This window comes from Neoarius graeffei, chromosome 19 (genome assembly GCF_027579695.1).
Source record: "Neoarius graeffei isolate fNeoGra1 chromosome 19, fNeoGra1.pri, whole genome shotgun sequence".
Classification (NCBI taxonomy): Eukaryota; Metazoa; Chordata; class Actinopteri; order Siluriformes; family Ariidae; genus Neoarius; species Neoarius graeffei.
In genome coordinates, this window is record NC_083587.1 from 40,231,228 (window position 1) to 40,257,586 (window position 26,359).

The 26,359-nt window shown below is 44.3% G+C and overlaps 1 protein-coding gene across 1 annotated transcript in view; it reads left to right on the plus strand.

Moving 5' to 3' along the window:
* Nucleotides 1–26,359, plus strand: part of pxdc1b (PX domain containing 1b) — a 32,359-nt gene continuing 6,000 nt past the window's right edge. The window contains exons 1-4 of the mRNA XM_060900070.1: nucleotides 1–769; nucleotides 20,720–20,811; nucleotides 25,116–25,230; nucleotides 25,511–25,622. Coding sequence (XP_060756053.1) covers nucleotides 520–769; nucleotides 20,720–20,811; nucleotides 25,116–25,230; nucleotides 25,511–25,622 — 569 coding nt within the window. The 5' untranslated portion in view covers nucleotides 1–519. The remainder of the gene's footprint in view (nucleotides 770–20,719; nucleotides 20,812–25,115; nucleotides 25,231–25,510; nucleotides 25,623–26,359) is intronic.

Sequence of the window (26,359 nt, forward strand, 5' to 3'; positions counted from 1 at the left end):
CTCTGTAGCGGATGTCGGCGAGTCTCGGTTAAGATTCCGCACTGAATTCTCCTTCCTGTTCGGGGCCTTTCACATTCCTCACACAGCAACAGGGAGGGGGAGGAGAAGAAGAGCAGCAGGAGGAGGGGGGAGAAAAAGGGATGAGTGTCAGCTTTTCTCCCTAAATCTGATCTAACCCTCGGATCAGGCGGCGCGTCCTGAAGCCGGAGTGTGGGCTCGGGTCCGGACGGACAGGAGAATGATCAGCGATCAGAGAATATAACGGTCCGCTTGTCGCGCACTGATACACTTGAAAGACTTTGGTAACTTTGTAGTCTTTCTTGTGTTCGTGCGCGCGCCAGAGGAACGCATTTGTGAAGGATCTTGTGAGTATGATGTCTGTCTCTCTGATCCTCCTGCCACGTCTCGATCTGTGCTCAGACGAACAGAACCTCGTTACCCCGAGCTGCGCTTCATCTCAGACCTTATTTGGTCCTGTAGCTTCTCTCGTGCTTTTGAGTGAGTCGCGAACTTTATGGAATGGCCTCAGCGGTGTTTGAGGGAACCTCCCTGGTCAACATGTTCGTGAAAGACTGCTGGGTTAACGGCATCCGGAAGCTGATTATAAACCCCCGGGGAGAGGAAGAGGAGTTCTTCCACATTCGGACCGAGTGGTCGGACAGAACCGTCCTGTACCTCCACCGCAGTTCTGCGGATTTGGGGCGACTTTATAAAAGACTTTTGGAATGTTTCCCGGAAGACAGAGGACATTTGTCACAGTTAATAGAAGGTCGGTATAAACTTGACGTGCACTGTCTAAACAAGCCAGTCAGAAAACAAACAAACAAAACCCCTGGTGATATAGCTGACACAATGGATTGACTTCATCAAGAACACAGTAGGGGAGAGTGGGGTGAGATGTGCCAGTTTTTACTTAAAGTGACTTTAAAGCGGGGGCGGCACGGTGGTGTAGTGGTTAGCGCTGTCACCTCACAGCAAGAAGGTCCTGGGTTCGAGCCCCGGGGCCGGCGAGGGCCTTTCTGTGCAGAGTTTGCATGTTCTCCCCGTGTCCGCGTGGGTTTCCTCCGGGTGCTCTGGTTTCCCCCACAGTCCAAAGACATGCAGGTTAGGTTAACTGGTGACTCTAAATTGACCGTAGGTGTGAATGTGAGTGTGAATGGTTGTCTGTGTCTATTGCCGCTTTTCCACTACCAACGCGGCTGAGTTGGGCTGAGCCGTGAGGTGCTGGGTTGGGCTGAGTCGTGCTGAGTGGGGCTGTTGGAGTTGCATTTCGACTACAACCGCGCTGAACCGTGCTGGCTGGAAGTGGGTGGACACATTGGGTGGAGTTAGCGAAAGTGGGTGGACGTCACGTGATGTCGTTAGGCGGTGCAAACAGTGACATCAGTGACCTTTTAAGCGGTAGTCTCACGACCCGGAGAGTAAACAATGGACATGGAGTCGTTAGTTTTGCCGGTCTTGGTGCTGTGGCTTGTTGTCACCGACAACGCCAACAGATACTGGCAAGAGCGTATAGATGAGGCGAGGCGCATAAGGCTTCAGAAATTCTCGTAATTCATAATTATTCTTCTTCTGGGTTTGCGGTGTTTACAGATCCCAGCGTGCTCGCGGGGCGTGTGTGGGCATGTGAGGACACTCCTCCTCACCAATCAGTGCACAGGGGAGTGTCTCCTCACGCCCCTAGCCCCACTCAGCTCGGTTTGGCTCGCTTCAGCCCTACTCCAAAACCGTGCGAGTTTTGGGGGCTGAGCAGGGCTGAAGCGAGCTGAGTCGTGCTGTTCTGAGATAGTCGAAACGCGAGCCGTGTCGGGCTGAAGTGAGCTGAAGCGAGCTGAAAAAGGGTAGTGGAAAAGGGCCATATGTGTCAGCCCTGTGATGACCTGGCGACTTGTCCAGGGTGTACCCCGCCTTTCGCCCGTAGTCAGCTGGGATAGGCTCCAGCTTGCCTGCGACCCTGTAGAACAGGATAAAGCAGCTACAGATAATGAGATGAGATATTTCAGGATGTGGTGCCATACTTGCCAACTTTTCAAAATTGTCATGGGGGAGAAAAGTGTGTGAACGACATTTTCAATTGGACAAGGGTATGATGCGTGGTTGAAATGATAAAGTCAAGTTAAGTTTATTTGCATAGCGCTTTTAACAATAAACATTGTCACAAAACAGCTTTACAGAATTTGAACGACTTAAAATATGAGCTAATGGGCGGCACGGTGGTGTAGCACAGTCGCCTCACAGCAAGAAGGTTCTGGGTTCGAGCCCAGCGGCCGGCGAGGGCCTTTCTGTGTGGAGTTTGCATGTTCTCCCTGTGTCTGCGTGGGTTTCCTCCAGGTGCTCCGGTTTCCCCTACAATCCAAAGACATGCAGGTTAGGTTAATATGGGACGGCCTTGAACTGAGGTGTCCTTGAGTGAGGCACCTAACTCCCAACTGCTCCCCGGGCGCTGTTAGAATGGCTGCCCACTGCTCTGGGTATGTGTGTGTGTGTGTGCTCATTGGTCGCATGTGTGTGTTCACTGCTTCAGATGGGTTAAATGCAGAGAGGAAATTTCACAAGTGTGTGATGAATAAAGTTCTGCTTTCTTTTCTTAATTTTATCCCTAATCTATCCCCAATGAGCACGCCTGTGGCGACGGTGCCAAGGAAAAACTCCCTCAGACGACACGAGGAAGAAACCCCGAAAGGAACCAGACTCAAAAGGGAACCCATCCCCATCCAGGCAACAACAGACAACGTGACTATAACAGTCAGTGCGTTTACATCCACATCCAAATCGAGCTACTGTCGGTAATCGAGCTAAGGGTCCCAGCAGGGGTGCCAGAGAAATCCAATCCTACATGCACACAAGGAAATCGAGCTATTGTGTGAGGTACATTGTGCACCCGAGCCACAGGTCCCGAGCTACACGCCCCATCGTGTTGGTACACTTCCGGTTGTCGTCATGAAGAAGAGCTATTCAAGAGTATAAACAAAGTTATCAGTTCCGTGTTCACAAGAAGAACGACGACGAGGACAGCAACATCGAGAGATGTTGTTCCTGCTGACCTCTTCTGCTGCTCGCTACTACTACTGTTGTCATGCCGACCGAGGCTGTTGTGTTTCCCGCTTGTGGTCTCGTCACTCGTCACTTCTGGAAGGGGTAGTGCTGAAGTAAGTAGCTTGACTACGTAGCTCGATAGGGTTTACATGCACTAAGCAGCTCGGCTACAATCGCATAATCTAGGTCGCGTAGCTCGATTACGAGAAATCCAGTTCGGTTCGATTTCAGCCGAGCTAAGGTGTTTCCATGGCATTTAGAACTTCGATTTCAGTCGAGCTACGGCAGAAATTCGATTTTCTCTATGTGCATGTAAATGCACTGACTCCTAACATAAAGTCAGCTTTGTTGATGCTATAAACCCCCCACTGACGGAAACCCGAGCGCAAAACCGTTCACGACAACCGCAGTCCCAAAGTCAGCAAGTCAACTGCAGTCCTAAAGTCAGCAAGTCAACTGCAGTCCTAAAATCAGCAAGTCAGCTGCAGTCACCAGCCACAAAACAGTGGATCCCAATTAATTGCAAACCATTTGAAATTTATACAATTAGAGTTTTTGAATTGTTGATATTGTTCTATCAATTACTATAGGTTATGGGATTCATGTATCAGGCATGAGATAGCTCAGAGTGAAAAATCTGGTTTAGTGGCCATGATGAATGACTGCTTGTAAAAAATGTCGGACAACCTGGGTGAATCCTACATTACAGAAGTGACTGTCGTTCTGTTCGTTGATTGGTTAAAAATCAGTTGACGTCAGCAGTGCTTCTCATACGATTCTGATTGGACATAATCAGGAATATTTTTAACTTGGCGGTAGGGATTTCCCAAAACCGGAAGATTATCCAGTTTTTAAAAAATACGATCGGGAGGCAGGAGGCGGAGGCTAAAATCGGAAGCCTCCCGCCGAAATCGGGAGGGTTGGCAAGTATGTGGTGCATCCCTGGGAACAATCACTTTGGATCTGAAATATAGTATTTAAGAAATATAGCTTTCTGTAAAAAGTGGTCTTGTGGCACAACTTGCCCCCGGTGCGGGGTAAGTTGTGGCTTTGGAGAGAATGCATTGGGATAAATTGTGCCATTGATTACTGAAGTAAAACAGTATATTTTGATCTCAGAAACTGTAATGCTATATAAATGTTAGACAAATTCAATACAAAGTTACTCATTTAAGGTTTATTTAAAATTATTTTACATCAAAAGCAAATTTTCATACAATCCTATTGCACCACATGAGCACATCAAAGGTCAATTTTCTTAAACAAGGCCTAGCTCTTCATGAACACATCAGAACAAAGTTGAGTTCCAAATGAAAAAAAAAAATCAGCAATTCTATAGGTAATTTATGACATTGAAGGCCAATTTTCTTAAACAAGGCCTAGTGCCACGTGAACACGTTCAGAACAAAATGAAATTCAAATGAAGACCAAATTGACTGCAATTCTCTTCACAGATCTGGCCTACTACATAACATCCCACTTGTTGATGCTACAGGGGAATATAAATTTCTGCTCCCTTCTGGCTGTACCACCAAGATTTTGTGGTGTGGGTAGTTTCTTATGCACATCTTCTCTAGGGATGACTCCATCATTTTCTCTAGAGGAGTGGAAGCCCTGCTTCCTTTTATAACTCCGTGGCATGATGGTCTATTTCTATTTTTGGTCTAAAATTAAGAATGTCACATAGTTTTAGTGATAAAATGTAAGAATACAATGTACAATTACAATAAAATAATATATTTAAAATATTCATAAGTGGGGGTGAGTTGTGCCACTGGCGCAACTGAACCCAGGCCCTTTGGCACAAATCACCCCAACCCCACCATTTTGGGAAAAATGTATCATCCAGCAGGTTTGAGCTAACATCAAGCTAGCTGTATAGACTCATAGTGTAGCTTACCAAAGCACTAAAACATGTGTGAAATGTTTTCAAACTTGTCTATAACTGTTCAGACACAACAATCAAAAAACCTTGATCATAGAAATTTTACTTTGAAAGGCAAAAAACAGGTTTTTTTAACTTAAATGTGCTTACCTCTCATGCAATGAGGCTCTCTTCTTTGCAGGATGAGTAAAATGGCTGACTCGTCAAAAATGTGTGGTCACATGACCAATTTCTTCTATGGTTCCCTAGAAACAGGGGGTGGCACAACTTCCCCGCTGGCACATCTCACCCCACTCTCCCCTATAGAGGTCATTTCCAAGGATATAACATTTATTCTCTACATATTGAGTTGTTGAGTTGTTGTTGTTGTTGTTTTTTGTTTGCCTCTAAACAGGTCTTTCTCACAGAGAATTTTCTTTATGTTTCCTTACATCCTGTCCACCCAAATGATCAGTGAACGGAGATCATCTTAATAGAGTGCTCACAAAGTCATGTATTTGGGAACCAAGCATACATATGTCGCATAGGCACGCATTGTGTTTCTAAATTTCTTATTTTTAATTCTTATTCATCTTCTTTTGTGTTGATGAATGTAACTTTTCAACCACATGCCTGATTTTCAAAAAACGAGGTACCATTAAGCCAGTATCTCACTGGGCTGCGACAGCTTGTGACAAATTGCCAACATCATTCGCGAGAGAGTTTCAAAAGTGTCTTGAAACATTCGCGGGGCTTCTCAATTTCCTCGCATGAGTCGCAAAGTGTCACTTCTTCGTCGCTGAAATTTTGAACATGTAAAAATAGCCGCAAATGCGTCGCTGGTGTCGTGAACCCTTCTCAAGTCAGTTTCTGTGAGGCTTCCTCTACTTCCCTGCCTGCAGAGGGAAAGCTGGGCTGCGACAGCCTGCGACTAGTTGGAGACACAACAATTGCGGTAAAATATGCGAATATCAATTCAGTGTGATTCCAAGTGAAAATTGTCGCTAATTTGCATATTTTATCGCAATTGTTGCATTTCCAACTAGTTGCGGGCTGTCACAGCCCAGTGAGATACTACCCTTAGATTCCTTGGCTCAAGCCAAGGTCAACAAACCTCATGACATCAATTTCCACTACACTGGATGTTTCATCATCCAAAATGTTTTAAAAGTTTCACAGGCCATAAATTTCAATCAATGTTATCCAGATTTGCTAAAGGTGCTCTTCAGGCCAAGCCTCAGAAAAGTTATCAGCTGGAATTTTGATTTTCGAAAAGGTTTGTCCATTACAACCAATCGAAACAGGAAGAGGAAGTGAGGATAGCTGTTCAATGTATCACCACCGGCTTTGGTGCACAGACTCATTACCCCTTTCTGAGGACCTGAAAATAAACTTGAGTCATTTGACCACTGGGGTTGTCCCACTCAAAACATGGTTTCCTGTGCTTTCTTTAAAAAAGTAATTCTAGTGTGTGGCTGTATCATGGGAAATGGGAAATTCCAAGGCAGTGACGAGTGTTCATCCATTACAGTTAATCGAAAATGGCAGTGAAGCCACCAAACAGGAAATAAGGTTATAACTCGGGATCAAAACCAGATGGGGAAAATGGACTCGGACCCCATTCTGAGGAAAAACAAGTTTTTTGTGTGTGTCATGTGACCACTACCGCGAGTTGACGTTAGCGTGTCCGCCTCTTGATCGGGAGATCGCGAGTTCTACTTGCGGTCGGGTCATATCAAAGACCATCATAAAAATGGTACCTACTGCCATCTGGCAAGGCACGCTGCAATACAGATGCGAGTGGGGAGTCAAACTCTCGCAGTTACCAGAGGACTAGCCCCCCACTGTAACCTTAGCTATGTAATAGGTGAGAGGTCGAGGGCTACGGAAACGAAAATCTGCGCTGCCATATGGCGTGGGAAGGACATGTGACCACTGGGAGTCGCTGCAATAAGCAAAAAAATGCATTTTGGCTAATATCTGATGTTTGCCTTTAAAAACTGATTTACTTGTCTGGTAATTACATGTGGGAGGGCCCAAGGCTGAGACATAGCAATTTTTCATGTCAACCGAATTGATGTGGCTGCCATATTGGGTTTTATCAAAAACTTTAAAACATTTTCTCAGGCCATAAAGTTGGCCCACTCTTCACCAAACTTGGCCCATACATTCTTCAGACCAAGCCACACAAAAGTTATTAGTTGGGTTCTTGATTTTTTAAAGTGTTTTTGAAGCAAGTTATTTAGAATCTCACACTGTTATCACCCAGATGAGGATGGGGTCCCATTTGAGTCTGGTTCCTCTCAGGGTTTCTTCCTCATGTCGTCTGAGGGAGTTTTTCTTTTTCACCGTCGCCACAAGCTTGCTCATTAGGGATAAAATTAGTTCATATATTTAAAGGCTTTATTTTTCTGGAAAGCTGCTTTGTGACAATGTCCGTTATTAAAAGTGCTATACAAAAACTGACTTGACTATTACATAGTCTATACAGAGCTTCCCTGAGGCCAGTTAGTCTTTCAAACAACCTGCAAGTAGTCAGTTTTAAAAAATGTAACGTTTGCATCTATAATTTGCCTTAACCTTTATTAAGGCCTAGTCTTGTAAGGCATTCTGTTTGAGTATGGTAGTTTTCCCCTTGAAATGGACACAGTCATACTCTTATTGTAACCTGTGTCTGTTTTCGTTTCTAGTTCTGTCTAGACCCTTGCCTACACTATTTTCAGTGTAGCCTTTGGTTAGTGTTTCTATTTGTACTCTCTTGTGTCTTTATTTCTTTGCAACATCTCATTCTTTCTATTTGTGCATTTCTGTCTTTTTTCATCTTCTGTATCACCTGCTTTTTGATTCTCACTTGTTTTTTTTGGGGGGGGGGGGGTTCACATTATGGATCTTTTCTTTTCACTTTTGGACATTGCCTACCTGTATTGGACCCTGCTCTGAATTAGGACTACAAGTATTGGAAAGCCCACAATAAACACCATGCTGAGTGTATGCACTTGTGTCTTGCCCCCTTTACACGTTACAGAAGAATTTGCCACCTAAGAAGGGTGCAGCAATTCAGTGTATGAGGCATGAAACATCATTGGGAGATAATGGGATGTGGTTGCTTCACTGGAAAAAAGAACCTGCACCTCTCCCTGCTCCTGAGACTGCCGACACCTCCTTGAGCCCCATGACGAGCTCTCATGCAGAATTAAGACGTCTGGTAAGCCACATTCCCTCTCTCTGTATACCAGCATTTAACTTGGTCCATCAGATGTCTCTCCGTCCCTTGGGTCCACCAAGAATGCCACTCCACTGAGGATGTTGCTCTGCCACCTGGCTCTATCCAGGACTGAGGGCTAGTTTGAGCTAACAAAAGATGGGCTGTGGCCAGTTTAGTTAACTTTGTTCATGTGTGGATTACCTCTGGGTCCTACAACCCCAAATCAGAAAAAGTTGGGACGGTATGGAAAATGCAAATTAAAAAAAAGAAAGCAGTGATTTATAAATTTACTTTGGCTTATATTTCATTGCAGACAGGATGAACCCAATTTATTTCATGTTTTGTCTGGCCAACATCATTTCATTTCTTAATATACATCCATTCCTGTGTGTCAGGCCTGTAACACATTCCAGAAAAATTGAGACGGGGCAATTTAGGGCTAATGAGGTTTGAAACAGGTGACTGTAATCATGATTTTGTACAAAATCACTATCCAAGAAAGGCCTAGTGTAGGGCTAAAATGTAAAGTGATATTATTTTATCCCGCTGCTCTACTATAACCAACAATAGAATATAGGGACAGCCGAAGGTAAATGCATGTTTTAACTTTCAGATTAAAACGTCTGACTCCAATAATTTAATCAATTATCTGACTCCAAAGATGTATCTTCTAGTTATTACTAGAAGTGTCTTAACTCAGTGTTCCAATAGCATTTAATATACAAAAGCCTACAGAAGAACTACTGAGCAATTAAGGATAAAATATTTTATTGTACAAAATGCAGATATACAATATATAACAAAATAGAAATGAATACAGTTTGCAAAGTTGCGGGCATAATAATAATAATAATAATAATAATAATAGCAACTGGGGCGGCATGGTGGTATAGTGGTTAGCGCTGTTGCCTCACAGCAAGAAGGTCCGGGTTCAAGCCCTGTGGCCGATGAGGGTCTTTCTGTGCGGAGTTTGCATGTTCTCTCCGTGTCCACGTGGGCTTCCTCCGGGTGCTCCGGTTTCCCCCACAGTCCAAAGACAGGCAGGTTAGGTGGTGACTCTAAATTGACCGTAGATGTGAGTGTGAATGGTTGTGTGTCTATGTGTCAGCTCTGTGATGACCTGGCGACTTGTCCAGGGTGTACCCCGCCTTTTGCCTGTAGTCAGCTGGGATAGGCTCCAGCTTGCCTGCGACCCTGTAGAACAGGATAAAGCGGCTAGAGATAATGAGATGAGATGAATAATAACTAGAAATCTGAAACTGTCACTTTCAAGTCTTCATCTATTTCTTTTTTTGGGGGGGGGCTTTTTCCACCTCCATTAGATAGGACAGTGCAGAGACAGGAAACGAGCGGGAGAGAGACGGGGAGGGATCGGGAAATGACCTCGGGCCGGAACCGAACCCGGCTCCCCGGATCCACGGCACGGCGCCCCATCCACCCGAGCCACGACGCCCCCATCTTCATCTATTTCAAACGTAAACTGACAATGTTAACGTTAACAGCCTTGCGCCATTTCCCTCAGGCCGAGCGATAATCGCGTCGCACCAAGCGCCTTTCGCCTTGCAACATTCACCTAGCACCATTTGCCTAGGTGAATGTCAAAGGACTATTGTGGATCTATTTTAATAGCGCAAAATCCACAAGATGAGTTAGTGAAGCAAGACGATACAGAGCTGCATGACCGTGTACTGAGTGTAATCATGTAGGCCTATACTGGTAACGAACCTTACTGGTATATGATTACTGTAAACAAATGTTTTAATTTCCTTGTCGTTGCTTTCTATCAATTCACAAATTGAAAAGGATGAACAGGCAATAATTATGGTTTTGGATTTTTTTTATTTTACTAGACAGCCGGACTAGCGACCAGGTATGCTGTACAATATAATTTATATTTCTTCATGATCTTATATTTCCAACTGCAAATAAAAATAAACCTAAAAATGATCATACATTTGTCAGTTATATTTCCTACAAAGACTTCAGAATTACAACATTGCTCACAACTTTCCTGAAATCTTTGCAACAAAGCAAGTGATTTCCATTACAATATGCACTGAAGATTGTGTTCACTCCCTAAACTATCTGTACACGTACCTGATGAAATTAGTGCATTAAAAACTGAAAATGACCTACCTGACCTCAGAAAGTAGGTCAAAGGTCAAATCTGACACTTGATTCAGGTAGAATAGGTATATATTTAGGGTAGTTTACTATGGCATGTTATCAGCCAAAAACATTATTTCATGGTGAAAATGACATTTTTGTCTCTTTTGATAGTTTTTCAGACTATTGACCTAGACCTGAAAATATTAGAGAAACATTTGATTTGACAGTACAAATAGAAAGAGCACATGTAAATTATATATAGTGAAAAATACATTTATTTTATGTTGCGCTAATAATTTAGGCTAAAAGTAGAGAAAACACCAATGCAAAGTTTTAAGGGATAACCATCACATTTGGGAATTTTTGTAATTTTTATATGTAGCTTTTGATAAAACATCTCAATTTGTCAATAATTTACAAAAGAATATACGCTAAAGAACAAATACAAGGTCATTGTATGTAAATATTAAACTATATTATTTTTTGAATATAATACAGTCAGAAATAGAAAATTACCTTTTTGGCCTCTAAAAGTAGGTCAGAGCTCAAATTTGACACTTGATTCTGGTAGAATGGGTACAGTACTTTGGGGTAGTTTACTATAGCATATTGTAAGCCAAAATCAACATTTCATGGTGAAATGGCTATATTGACCATTTTTGTGAATGTGGAAAATACATTAAATTCAATTTTTCGAAAACTGATAGAGTTCTTTACCAAAGAAGAATCTGCACTGGTCAAAAGCAAGTGACAACTTTTGGCATCATTGGTGTTTTTTGAACATGTTGTAGTTTTGGCTATTTAGGAAACAAACTATTTTTGACCATGGTCCAGAATGCGTCAGTTTCCGTTTGACTGGCATTGAAGCTTTTTGCGAAGGAAATGAGCACATCATTTGTTTATATAAAATCTAGGGGTAAATCCTTATATATGTAGTAGATACTGTCATAAATTAAATGGCATTTTCAACAAAAACCAAATAAAATATACTCTTTGACCTTGAAAAGTAGGTCAAGGTCACTCATCTCGAGTCATTGAGCTTCTGTTGTCCATGGCTACCAGCGGTTAAAATTTTGTCTGAAACCGAACAACTTTTGGAAGAAAAAATATATATAAATAAAAACAAATATCACCAAAAACAATAGTGTTCATCCATGAAATAGATGAAGACTAATAATCTCGTCTTCATCCGCTTATCTGGGGCCGGGTCACGGAGGCAGCAGTCTGAGCATGGAAGCTCAAACTTCCCTTTCCCCAGACACCTCGGCCAGCTCCTCGGGAAGAGCACCGAGGTGTTCCCAGGCCAGCCGAGAGACATAGTCCCTCCAGCGTGTCCTGGGTCTTCCCCGGGGCCTCCTCCTGGGGGGACATGCCTGGAACACCTCCCCAGGGAGGTGTCCAGGAGGCATCCGAAAGAGATGCCCAAGCCACCTCAGCTGATTCCTCTTGATGTGGAGGAGCAGCGACTCTACTCCGAGCTCCTCCTGAGTGACTGTGCTTCTCACCCTATCTCTAAGGGAGTGCCCAGCCACCCTGCGAAGGAAACTCATTTCGGCCGCTTGTATCCGCGATCTTGTTCTTTCGGTCATTACCCAAAGCTCATGACCATAGGTGAGAGTCGGAATGTAGATCGACCAGTAAATCAAGAGCTTCGCCTTTTGGCTCAGCTCCTTCTTCACCACGACGGACCAGTAAAGCGACCACATCACTGCGGAGGCTGCACCGATCCGCCTGTCGATCTCACGCTCTATCCTTCCTTCACTCGTGAACAAGATCCCGAGATACTTAAACTCCTCCACTTGAGGCAGGACTTCTCCACCAACCTGGAGAGGGTAAGCCACCCTTTTCCGGTCGAGAACCATGGCCTCGGACTTGGAGGTGCTGATTCTCATCCCAGCTGCTTCACACTCGACTGCAAACCGCCCCAGTGCATGCTGAAGGTCCTGGTTTGAAGAAGCCAACAGGACAACATCATCTGCAAAAAGCAGAGATAAAATCCTGTGGTTCCCAAACAGGATTCCTTCCGGCCCCTGGCTGCGCCTAGAAATTCTGTCCATAAAAATTATGAACAGAACTGGTGACAGAGGGCAGCCCTGCCAGAGTCCAACATGCACTGGAAACAGGTCTGACTTACTGCCGGCAATGCGAACCAGACTCCTGCTCCGTTCGTACAGGGACCGGACAGCCCTTAGCAAAGAGCCCTGAACCCCATACTCCCAAAGCACCCCCCACAGAATACCACGAGGGACACGGTCGAATGCCTTCTCCAGATCCACAAAGCACATGTGGACTGGTTGGGCAAACTCCCATGAACCTTCGAGCACCGTATGAAGAGTATAGAGCTGGTCCAGTGTTCCACAACCAGGACGAAAACCACATTGTTCCTCCTGGGTCCGAGGTTCGACTATTGGCCAAATTCTCCTCTCCAGTACCCTGGAGTAAACCTTCCCAGGGAGGCTGAGAAGTGTGATTCCCCTATAATTGGAGCACACTCTCCGGTCCCCTTTCTTAAAAAGACGGACCACCACCCCAGTCTGCCACTCCAGAGGCACTGTCCCCGACCGCCACGCGATGTTGCAGAGGCGTGTCAGCCAAGACAGCCCCACAACATCCAGATACTTGAGATACTCAGGGCGGATCTCATCCACCCCTGGTGCCTTGCCACCGAGGAGCTTGCAAACCACCTCAGTGACTTCGGCTTGGGTAATGGACAAGTCTACCTCTGAGTCATCAGCCTCCGCTTCCTCAATGGAAGACGTGATGGTGGGATTGAGGAGATCCTCGAAGTATTCCTTCCACTGCCCGGCAATGTCCCCAGTCAAGGTCAACAACTCCCCACCCACACTGTAAACAGTGTTGGCAAAGTACTGCTTCCCCCTCCTGAGGCGCCAGACGGTTTGCCAGAATTTCTTCAAGGCCAACCGATAGTCCTCCTCCATGGCCTCACCGAACTCCTCCCAGTTCCGAGTTTTTGCCTCCGCAACTGCCCGGGCTGTGGCACGCCTGGCCCGCAGATACCCATCAGCTGCCTCAGGAGTCCCGGAGGCCAACATGGCCCAATAGAACTCCTTCTTCAGCTTGATGGCATCCCTTACTTCTGGTGTCCACCACCGGGTTCGGGGATTGCCGCCACGACAGGCACCAGAGACCTTGTGGCCACAGCTCCGAACAGCTGCGTCTACAATGGAGATAGAGAACATGGTCCACTCAGACTCAATGTCCCCTGCCTCCCTCGGAAGCTGGGAGAAGCTCTCCCGGAGGTGGGAGTTAAAGACCTCCCTGACAGAGTGCTCGGCCAGACGTTCCCAGCAGACCCTCACCATACAAATTGGGCCTGCCAGGTCTGTCCGGCTTCCTCCTCCGCCAGCGGATCCAACTCACCACCAAGTGGTGATCAGTTGACAGCTCAGCCCCTCTCTTCACCCGAGTGTCCAAGACATAGGGCCAGAGATCAGATGAAATGACAATAAAGTCGATCATCGACCTCCGACCCAAGGTGTCCTGGTGCCACGTGCACTTATGGACACCCCTATGCTCGAACATGGTGTTCGTTATGGACAAACTGTGACTAGCACAGAAGTCCAATAACAAAACACCACTTGGGTTCAAATCAGGGACGCCATTCCTCCCAATCACGCCCCTCCAGGTGTCACTGTCGTCGCCCACATGAGCATTGAAGTCCCCCAGTAGAACAATGGAGTCCCCAGTCTGAGCACCTCTCAGTACCTCTCCCAGGGACTCCAAGAAGGCCGGATACTCTATACTGCTATTCGGCCCGTAGGCACAAACAACAGCAAGAGCCCTCTCCCCGATCCGAAGGCACAGAGAGGCGACCCTCTCGTTCACTGGGGTAAACTCCAACACATGGCGGCTGAGCTGGGGAGCTATAAGCAAGCCCACACCAGCCCGCCACCGCTCACCATGGGCGACTCCAGAGAAGTGGAGAGTCCAGCCCCTCTCGAGGAGCTGGGTTCCGGAGCCCAAGCTGTGCGTGGAGGTGAGCCCGAATATCTCTAGTCGGTACCTCTCAACCTCCCACACAAGCTCAGGCTCTTTCCCCCCCAGCGAAGTGACATTCCATGTCCCAACAGCTAGCCGCTGTGTTCGGGGATCAGGTCGTCGAGGCCCCTGCCTTCGACTGCCGCCCAATCTACACTGCACCGGCCCCCTACGGCTACCTCTGTGGGTGGTGAACCCACAGGAGGTCGGGCCCACGTCACCACTTCGGGCTGAGCCCGGCCGGGCCCCGTGGGCAAAGGCCCGGCCATCAAGCACTCGCATACGAGCCCCAACCCCGGGCCTGGCTCCAGGGTGGGGCCCCAGCTGTGCCATACCGGGTGACGTCATGATCCTTGATCTTTTATTATCCATAAGGGTTTTGGTGAACTGCTCTTGGTCTGGCCTGTCACCTAGGACCTGTCTGCCTTGGGAGACCCTAACAGGGGCGTAATGCCCCCGACAACATAGCTCCTAGGATCATTCAAGCACACAAACCCCTCCACCACAATAAGGTGGCAGTTCTAGGAGGGGAAGACTAATAATAATAATAATAATAATAATAATAATGGTTCATTAGCATTATCCAAAACAAAATTTTGCTCTTACAATACTAAAAACTATCTATAAACAAAGATAAAGACACACTTAAGAAATAGGCTAAGGATATAATAAAAAAATTCTAGGAAAAAAAGAAAGGAAATATTATACAGGTATACAATCTAAAAGAAATCTAAATAATGATACTAATAAACAGCATACAGCAACAAAAGACAATAATAATTATAATAAACAGTATATAAACATGGCGCAAAACTATGAGCATCTGTTATGTGCTTCAGAAAAAAGGAACTTTTTACTGAGGTTGCATTGTTCATTTAAATTGGTACAGTTTTTCACATCTTTAGGAAGATAATTAAATATATCTTGAATGCACTATCTTGAAAAGTAGCTGATATAAATGGCACCTTAAGCTTAGGTGCACTAGTTGAGTGGAGAGACAGTGCTGGCGCATGTTGTTCTAACCTAAGCTAAGAAGGCCAATAACTACAATGCAGTGCTTTTAAATATTAATGTACACAAATGAAACTCTCTACGCTCCATGATGGGGAGCCAGCCTAGTTTATCACATGTCTGCAAAATATAATGCTTAGTTACAAAACTCACAGCAGCCAGCTATAAATGCTGTAATCGCTTGACAAGATAATCAGACATGGGATAAGATACCGAATCATTAAAATCTATTTTAGACAAAAGAGATTTGACTAACTGTTTCCTTATGTGAAATGGAGCAAAGTTTTTAAGTTTGCTTTAAGTGTCCCTGGCTTTGCTGTCCATTCACAAACTGGCCCTTGACTACGCCCCCGCTGCCACACATACTTATGATAGTTATGATGTCACCCCATTGTTCGCCATGAATACCTTGAAGAAACTGCTGCCACAATTTATAAATCTACTACACTAGTCTTTGAAGAGCAAATGTGGGGTTTGTCAACAATCTTTGGTTTGTCAACAAATGTGTGAGAAAATTATTGAAATGTTTAAAAACAGTGTTCCTCAAAGAAAGATATGAAGGGATTTGGATATTTCACCCTCTACGGTGCATAATATCATTAAATGATTCAAGGCATATCGAGGAATTTCAGTGAGTAAAGGACAAGGGTACAAGCTTAAGCTGAACACCTGTGGTCTCTGATCCTTCAGACGGCACTGAATCAAGAACCATCATTCATCTATAGCTGATAGAACCACATGGGCTTGGGATTACTTTGGCAAACCTTTGTCAGGCACTACAATACAGAGTTACATCCACAAATGCCAGTGAAAGCTTTACTGTGCAAAAAAGGAGCCTTATGTTAATTGTGCTCAGAAGCACCGTCAATGTCTATGGGCTGGGAGGCATCTGGGATGGACCATCACAAATCAGTATTCCAGGTGTGCTCCAGACCAAAGATGAAAAGGACCATCCAGACTGTTACCAGCAACAAGACCTAAAGCCAAGGTGTGTCATGGTATGAGGTTGTGTCAGTGCCCTTGGCAAAGGTAACTTACGCTTCTGTGATGGAGCATTAATGCAGAAAAGTACACTGAGATTTTGGAGCAACATATTCTGCTTTCAAGACGACATCCTTTTCCAGGGAGATTTCAACAAAACAATGCAAAGCCACATTCTGCACACATTACAAAGGCATGGCATTTTGAAAAAACAAATGCATGAAGTGAAACATCAAATACTGTGCTCTTGTATTGTTTGGAGTGCAATACAGATTAGATTAGATAAAACTTTATTGATCCCTTTGGGCGGGTTCCCTCAGGGAAATTAAGATTCCAGCAGCATCATAACAGAGAAAAGAAATATAGAAAACTTCTAGATAAATTAAAATAAATTAAGTATTTACATATACAAATATAAAAAGAATAAGATATGGGGAAGAGAGGGGGGAAGGAGGGAGGAAAAGGGGGGCCGGCAGGAGAGATATTGCACTTTATATTGCACATTATATTGGACATTGTCCAGTATTGCTTATTGTGAGGCTAGGCTACTGCTCCTTCCCATCCTCTGTCCTCCTGTTACCCTTCCTCCCCCCCAGAGAGGAGTTGTACAGTCTGATGGCATGAGGGACAAATGAGTTTTTAAGTCTGTTCGTCCTGCAGTTGGGAAGGAGCATTCTGTCACTGAACAGGCTCCTCTGGTTGCTGATGATGGTGTGCAGAGGGTGACTGGCATCGTCCATGATGTTCAATAGTTTGTCCATAGATCTCTTCTCTGCCACCATCACCAGAGAGTCCAGCTTCACGCCAACCACAGAGCCGGCCTGCCTGATCAGTTTGTCCAGCCTGGATGTGTCCTTCTTGGATGTGCTGCCCCCCCAGCACACCACAGTGTAAAACAGGACACTGGCGACTACAGACTGATAGAACATCCACAGGAGTTTCCTGTAGATGTTAAAGGACCGCAGCCTCCTAAGGAAGTATAGCCTGTTCTGTCCCTTCCTGTATAAGTGTTTGGCGTTGCAAGTCCAGTCCAGCTTTCTGTCCAGCCACAGCCCGAGGTACTTGTAGGAATCCACAGCCTCCACCTTGACTCCTTCGATCAGAACTGGTCGTGACCTTGGTCTGGACCTCCCAAAGTCAATGACCAGCTCCTTGGTCTTCGAGGTGTTGAGCTGCAGATGGTTCCTGTTACACCACACAGCAAAGTCCCTCACCAGGCTCCTATACTCCTCCTCTCTGTTGTCACTGATACACCCAACGACGGCTGTGTCATTGGCAAACTTCTGAATGTGACACAGTTCCGAGTTGTAGCAGAAGTCCGCAGTGTACAGGGTGAAGAGAAGAGGGGCCAGCACCATGCCCTGGGGTGCTCCGGTGCTGCTAATCACAGTGTCAGACGTGATGTCCTTCAGCCTGACGTACTGCGGCCTGTCAGTGAGGTAGCTGGAGATCCAGGTGACCAGGCAGGGGTCCACTTGCATCCTGTTCAGTTTGTCCTGAAGCAATAGGGGCTGGATGATGTTGAAGGCACTCGAGAAGTCCAAGAAGAGGATCCTCATTGTGCCATTTCCCTTATCCAGATGCGAGTGGGCTCGGTGTAGCAGGTAGAGGATGGCGTCTTCCACACTGATACCTGCCCGGTACACAAACTGCAGACAGTCCTGGGCATGTTGTACCTGGGGTCTGGGGAGGCTGAGGAAGAGCCGCTCCAACGTCTTCATCAGATGTGAAGTGAGTGCCACCGTTCAGCTCGCTATGCTGATTCTTTTTGGGAACTGGAATCATGCATGATGTCTTCCAGAGGGTTGGCACTCTCCCCAGCTGCAGGCTGAGGTTGAAGATGCATTGGAGTGGTTCACCCAGTTCAGCAGCACAGGTCTTCAGTAGTCATGGACACACCTTGTCCGGGCCTGCTGCTTTCCTGGGGTGAAGCTTCCTCAGTTGACCTCTGACCTGGCCTGCAGTAATGCTTGGAGGAGTCTGTGTTGAGGAGGGGGCTGCTGTGATGACTGGGGGGAGGTGTGTTGAGGGAAGAAGGAAAGATGGCTGCAGTGAGGGAGAGGGTGGGGGGGGACGTGGACTGGTTGAACCGATTGAAAAAGTCATTCAACTCATTCGCTCTCTCCACTGTCCCCTCAATGACTCTGGTCTTTGTATTGTGGCCTGTGATGGTTTTCACACCTTCCCAGACCTTCCTCATGCTGTTCTCCTTCAGCTTCTGCTCCACCTTTCTCCTGTAGCTGTCCTTAGCTTCCCTCATGCAGCGTTTTACCTCCTGCTGTGTTGCTTTCATTGCCTCCCTATCCCTGCTCCTGAAGGCAGCCTTCTTCCTGTTGAGGACAGCTTTGACTTCTTGTGTTACCTATGGCTTGTTATTAGGGTAACACCGTACAGTCTTAGCGGGGGAGACCACGTCTGCACAGAAGTTAAGGTAATCCGTCAGACAGTGTGTCAGCCCCTCTATCTCCTCACAGTGTGGGCCAAGCAGCACATCCCAGTCTGTGATGTCATAACAGTTCCTGAGGGCATCTTCCATTTCAGGGGACCACCTCCTGATGGAGCTAGTTGTTGCAGGCTGCCTTTGAACCAGGGGGATGTACTTCGGCTGTAGAAGAACCAGGTTGTGGTCAGACTTCCCTAGTGGGGGGAGGGGTGTGACTCTGTATGCATCCCTCACATTAGCATACAGCAAGTCAATTGTTCTGTTGTTCCTTGTTGGACAATCCACAGCCTGGTAAAAAGCAGCCAAAGTAGAGTCCAAAGTAGCGTGATTAAAGTCCCCAGAAATGATGATAAATGCCTCAGGGTGCTGTGTCTGCAGCCTTGCTGTGACAGAGTGAATCCTCTCACATGCAGCGGCTGCGTCTGCTCTCAGAGGGATGTAAACACAGATGGTGATCACGTGACTGAACTCCCTCAGCAGATAATATGGCCGCAGGCTAACGGCTAGCACCTCCAAGTCCAGGCAACATAAATCTGTCTTTACAGAGATATGTCCCGGGTTACACCAGCGGTTGTTAACATAAATGATGAGTCCCCCACCTTTGCTTTTCCCGCATGTTAGTGTCTCTGTCGTCTCTCACAGCAGTGAATCCCCGCAGGTCCACGTTAGCATCCGGTACAAGGTGTGTTAGCCATGTCTCCATAAAGATAAATAAGCTGCTGTCCTGGTAAATCCGCTGGTTGTTCAGAGCGGAAAGCTCGTCGACTTTATTCAGCAGCGAGTTCACATTCCCCATGATAACGGAGGGAATGGATGGTTTGTAGTGCCGCCGGTTGTCCACTAGCCTAGCCTTTAGCTTAGCTCCAGCCTTGCAGCCCCTGGGTTTCCTCCTCAGCTCGACCGGGATGGGGTGTCGTATCCCGGCTCGTCCCATTGTTTTCAGGGCCAGCAGCTCCTCTCTCGAATAAGTGAGAAAACTGGCTCCTGGTTGTGTGTTAAAGTTAAATATATCCATGTTATATAGTAAAACACACCATGTCTTCATAAGAAGAGCAGAAAAGTTAAAAAAAAGGTGGAAAAAAGAGGTTTAAAGAGCTAAAAACTACAGAGCTACTGGAGAGGCAGCCGTCTCACACAGCGCCCATACGTATATATGTATATGGTCAGCTTATTTACAAATCATTGTATAATAACACTGTAAAATAACATTTTCTAATTTAGCATTGTATATTTTCCTGTGTTTGCATATAAGTTCCTTTGGCTTCCTCCCACCTGCAGGTGGCTTGGCTACTCTAAAAGTGCCTTTTCATGTAGTCTACATAAGCACAAGTAAATGTGGGTGTGGACAAAAAAAATGTAGGAAATGCAAATGGGATACAACATACAAATGGTGTTTTCAAAATTCCCCATGTTCGTGTTGACTTGCTAGGTTTGAGCCAACAAAGGATGAGGCCTTTACCAGTTCAGTTTACTTTGTCCATATTTTCATCGAGGGCAATATAGTGATGCAGCTCCAGGGTACATGGCTTTATCCTGAGCTAAGGTTATTGTCTGTATGGAGTTTTGCATGTTCTTCACATGTTTGCATGGATTTTCTCTGGGTTCTCTGGTTTCCACCCACCTCCTAAAACATGTCGGTCGGTGAATTGGATTCTATAAAACTGCTCAATTTGTGAATGTGTGTGTGCATGATGCCCAATGACTCATGTAATCTTAGCACAAAGTGCTTATTGACAATGAATGAAAAATAATTTCTATCATGTTCAGACAACACAGATTTATGTGCAACAAGGTTGTTATTATTTTGGGGGTGGGGGGGCTTCCTGCAGACATGGTTAAAATAACCAGAAAAGCATAGTTAGTATTATACAACTGGAGCATTATGGGTCTAATTTGTATACACTGTGTGTAATATGTCATAACCTATTCAGAAATCTTTTAATAAACTCAAGCCCGTTCCTGTGTGAAATGACCATTGTCTTTGACGTGTTGTTGTTTTGTTTTTGTTTTTTTTCCCTTGGGCTGTTTGTCAGTGCTGTTGATGTTGTGTTTTGTATGGTAATGTCTCCAGGTCTCATGAAGATTAAAGAGGCGAAGGACATTGAGGTCAGGCTGAATGAGGTGGAGAGACTGCTGAAGAATACCATCAATATGCCTTGGAAGGTAAGAAACACTTATCTCTATCAGGACTATAGATACAAAGGGATAAGTCCTGACAGGAGAATAAAATCCTGAACTTAAGTGTCATTGCATGGATGAAACAATAATGTCAGTTAACCAACAATGCTCTGATAAAATCATCTAATAAATAATAGAAAATATACACTTACAGAACACTTTTGCTCAAAAAACAGCTTCAATTCTTCCAAACCCCAATTGTTTGCTGGTACAAACATTCCTTTGAGATTCTGATCCACGCTGACATGATTGCATCATGCAATCCCTGTAGATTTTTCAGGTGCACTTTTACCGTATGCTGCGAATCTCCCGTTCTACCACATCCCAAAAATGTTCCATGTGTTCCAGATCTGAATCCAGTAGAATTGACTTCAAGGTATTGTTGCTAGTCTATAAATCAGTCTTAATGGTAAATAAGTCTTAATGGTACAGGACCAGTGTATTTATCTGCAAGGAGAATCAATGTTTAGCCCAGACACACTTAAATCCAAATTGAAAATGTTCTTATTTGAGCAGTTTAAAACACTGTACTTTCAGCTCTACTGCAGTACTGCTCTTCTGTCCTTTAACTGCACTTTGTCCTCCTAATTTTAAATGTAATTAAAATTAACTGAGCTATTTTCTAGCTAGCTGATATAATTGATCATCCTGATCAAAGTAATGTAGGTATAAGTAGCTACACTTTTAGAAAGGATGTGATAAAACTGACATAACCGCTGTTACATTCTTACATATCAATGGGTGAGTTTTGGGACAATTAAACATTTAATATTAACACATTATGTCCTGTCCTTCGCTACACACACTGCATTTAAAAAAATGCCTAAAACCCTACACAAAATGGTGTTATTTGACACAAAATTAGTTGGATAATAATACATTATTTATTACTTTAAGACAGTTGTTATGATTAACACATTTATCATTAAGTATTAACAATACAATTCACAAAATGGTGGTGGACTGGTGGCAGGAAGTGGTGGTTGGCTGGTTGGTTGCAGGTGGTGCTGGTGGCAGGGAGTAGTGGTTCACTGATGGCAGGGGTTGGCTCACTGGTGTCAACAGATGCTGGCTCAGTGGTGGCAGGGGGTGGTGGCTGATGAAGTGCCAGAAGATAATCTTCAGATTGAAGTCTTTCTAGAATTTCAGGTGGGAGACTAGAAGATGTCAAGCCAACTTTAGGGTCCTCTCCAAACATGGCTTTGTAGAGGGTTCAGTTGATACCAGCATGATGAGCACAGTTCTTCTGGTACTGAACAAATTTGAGTCCCACTGTTCAGTCCTGGGTGTTGCCACTCATCCAAGTCACTAGAATGTCTTTCATGTCGCTGTTTGCTCTTTCAACAGAGCTCTGACTTTGGGGATGTCTGGGCTTGCCATGAACCATGGTGAGCTGAGGCCACAACTCTTTTAGCTTCGTGATGACTTGGGCTGTGAATTCTGAGCCATTGTCATGCTGAAGGATGCCTGGTGCACTGAAGAGGAGGAAGATATCCAACAGTTTGAAAGGTGACTTCAGCAGCTCTTTTGGAAGACGGGCCTCAGGATAACAAACTTTGTGAGGTGGCACTGGTAAACCATGATCCACTTGAACTGTCCTTGGAGGATGTCTGCACGTCGACAAGATCAACTTGACCACGAGAGTTAAATTCACTTGAACGATAACACCTGTAGTCTTGGGACCTCTCCTCTTGTCACACAAGGCAGTGGGACTTGAAGAGTTCAACAGCATCTGTTCTGATGTTGGCATACTTTTGCCCAAGGTGTTTCAGCATCCTGTCACGACCACCATGGCCAGTTACAGTGTGAGCCTTGCTAATGATATCATAGGTATCTTCTGTGGTGGCATAGTAGACTGGGCAATCTTCTGGTGACTTTCTCTTTTTAATAAGTTTCTCCACATCACATTGAAGTACTTCATACACTACCGTTCAAAAGTTTGGGGTCACTTTGAAATTTCCTTATTTTTGAAAGAAAAGCACTGTTCTTTTCAATGAAGATCACTTTAAACTAATCAGAAATCCACTCTATACATTGCTAATGTGGTAAATGACTATTCTAGCTGCAAATGTCTGGTTTTTGGTGCAATATCTACATAGGTGTATAGAGGCCCATTTCCAGCAACTCTCACTCCAGTGTTCTAATGGTACAATGTGTTTGCTCATTGCCTCAGAAGGCTAATGGATGATTAGAAAACCCTTGTACAATCATGTTAGCACAGCTGAAAACAGTTGAGCTCTTTAGAGAAGCTATAAAACTGACCTTCCTTTGAGCAGATTGAGTTTCTGGAGCATCACATTTGTGGGGTCGATTAAATGCTCAAAATGGCCAGAAAAATGTCTCGACTATATTTTCTATTCATTTTACAACTTATGATGGTAAATAAAAGTGTGACTTTTCATGGAAAACACAAAATTGTCTGGGTGACCCCAAACTTTTGAACGGTAGTGTACTTCTTGAGGATGACGTGACTGGTGACGTGATTTTCTAGTAGACATTTCAGCTGCTGTTCTCAGATCCTCAGTGGTCTTATAGTGTACCTCTTAAGGAATGAGATATTTCTCACATTGAGAATACTTCTTGAACAATATCTCTTTGAAGTCTGTCTCAATATTATGCTATGCCATTTTGCATCAAATGCAGGAATGAAGTAATGAGCATGGTCGTGCTACCCTTTATATGCTGAAGGTTATGCTTGTTAGAAATTATCATACTAACAGTTAGCCCTTTGAAACACCACTATACATGGCTATACATTCCTCCTACATTTATCAAGAATTAATCAGTGTGTTTTGAGTAGGGAGGACTGTGCAGGCCTGTAAGTCCAGGCAACGGATGATGAAAAGCCAGAACATTGTCATTCACAACTAATTAATAAGGTGCTTATAGAGATCTTGCAGTCACGTGACTGGAAAGTACACAGCCGCCATCTTGTCAGTAAAAAACACCGCTGAATACTGCTGCACTCGTGTACAAAATGGATAAATTTCAACCGACGGACTACACGGCTAATTTTTCTAATGAACAGATAACTAGATATATGTCTAAAATAAACGACCTACAGATTAGTGACCCTTATGGCTTACCGGACGTAGTTTTCACGACCGTGTCAGTGGATATGGAACTGCCAGCGGAATACCCAGACGTGTATAATTACCTCATTAATTTTCCCTCGCTGTTCAGTGGTGAAGCACTACGTGCTTATAAATCTCTGGACAGTTATCTTTACAGAAATTCAGGATTTGTCAGCCGCCCTCAGATGTGGCATCTTGTAAACAAGAAAATAACAATCCTCATTGGACGGGTAAGTCACTTAAGTATTACTAGTACTGATACTAGATATATCAGTAGTATCTGGTATAGCACTGACCAGCCGATTATAGAATAGAATAAGGTAATTCCAACTGTAATTCCAAATCGTCCGTCTTGTTTACCATGGATCTGGCGTTGGAGAGGTAGAGGCTTGGCAGTGGAGATTTGAGTGGCTGTTTTCTGAGCTTAGTCAGCAGGCCGGCTCTGCAGCCTCGCTTTTGCTTCCTCTCCCGACGCCGCCTCCTTCGCCTGCCAGACCCGATAACAATCCACGGAGACCCCGCTGGTCTCGCTATCTCATCCGGAATGTTGTGCGTGCGATGGAAATCGCTACAAACCGTCATTTTCTGCTGGAAACCAATGTCCAGTAAGTCCATACGGTTGTAGTGGATATTGAAGTCCAGTACAGACGAACAACACGCAGAAATACACACAAAAAACATAAAAAACGTGCACAGGTAGGGAGAGCTTGTAGCCGCAGCCGTTGTAGTAGAATTGTATATAGTAGGGTTTTCCAGAAGAAAAGGTAGAAGCAGAAGTAGAAGGCGGAAATATGGCGTTTGACCGACAAGATGGCGTCTGTTACAATCTGGATCGGCTGTGACGTCACATGCAAGATCTCTATTGATAGCAACATTGTCATATTAGCAAGCGTGAAACCCTTTTACTCTTCCTAAATAAACTGTAATATGTTGCTGCAGCATGCACATTGTTCATTGTATGAGCTGCCTATTCATAAAATAAAAACACGTCTTACTCTGGATTTAATAGTTATCACTAATTACTGGATTCAGTAATTACCTAGAGTCAATAATTGTTACCAGTTATTGCTAATTATTTTGTAATATTTATTCTTACTAATAAATAATTATTTACAGCTGTTTATTAATTGTCAGAGGCAGCAAATTATCTATTTCAGTTAACAGGCATTCAGGGTAAGAATGCTATAAGCCTGCTAATGCATTTATGTTTTTCAGTTTTCCAAATCAGAGGTCATCTTAACGTTCTTTGAACGTTCACCACTAGATCAAGTGCTGAGGAATGACAAAATCCAGAAGATACAGCCGTTCCAGAAACCCATCAAGATATCAGGTATAGAACCTGTTCAGATGTTAATGTAATATGTGTGTTATTTGGAAACCTAGCCATTGAAGCAGTCTTGTGATTTAGAACTTTAAAAATTTATAGCCATAGCAACCATAACGTAAAATGTTATCTCCAGACTACACAGCTGCTCTGAGCCACTATGATTAAGTGAAAACCACTTAAGTGACAATAAGTTGAAAATATTTATTGATGCAAGATGCAATGATTTGTTTCTTTTATGCGTGTTACATATGTTTACATGTTTTGTTTTGTTTTTCCCCCTCAGAGATTATGAGGTCAAATGGGTTCTGCCTGGCAAACACAGAGACCATTGTATTTGATGATAATGTTACTCAGGATAAAGATAGACCATCGTCTACAGACTCTGCCCAGCATTTGTAAGTGTCCCATTCTCCTTCTTAAACCACAATACACGAAGTTCAACTCGCATTCAGTTAATCTAGTTTAGGTTTGGGCCAGATATTTATATATGATTTCAAGATTTGTCTTTTTGAGTATATCACATGAAAATTGTGAGAGATACTTTTTTATGGGCATGCTGTCTCAAACAAAACCAAAAACTCACACAAGTAGCTGTGGCCAGCGCTTCTTTCACTGGCTATGAGAAGGAAACTCAGGAATGACAAGGAATGAAACTCGACCAAAAACTCAAAAACTCTGATATGCATGTGTTAAACAGACATCAAACTGTTTGATGAACAAAAAAGAGGAAGAATCTGTTGTTCACTATTTCAACACAATGCAATTAGTCAGTACAGAGTCACATTGTTGTTACAAGTAATTCTAAAAATACATTGTGGCCAGACCAAAGTTTTGTTAAAATTTTGATGTGATCTCCTGTAAAGAAAATCAGTTTGACTCTGTCTGAGCATTTTGTGGTTACATCAAACTGACACTTAATACAAGCTGGACTTGATATTGCTCCTCACTTGAACTGATATCACCTAAAAATCATGTGCAAGGTCAGAATCATGTATAAGTAAGACATGCCTCTTATTTACTCAATCTCCACCAGTGACAACTGCTGTTTTTTAAAGTGCTTGTTATTGATGGAATTACAATTATGGAAAAAAATTAAGAGACCGCTTTTAACGGTAGTCAAGTGAACAGGCAA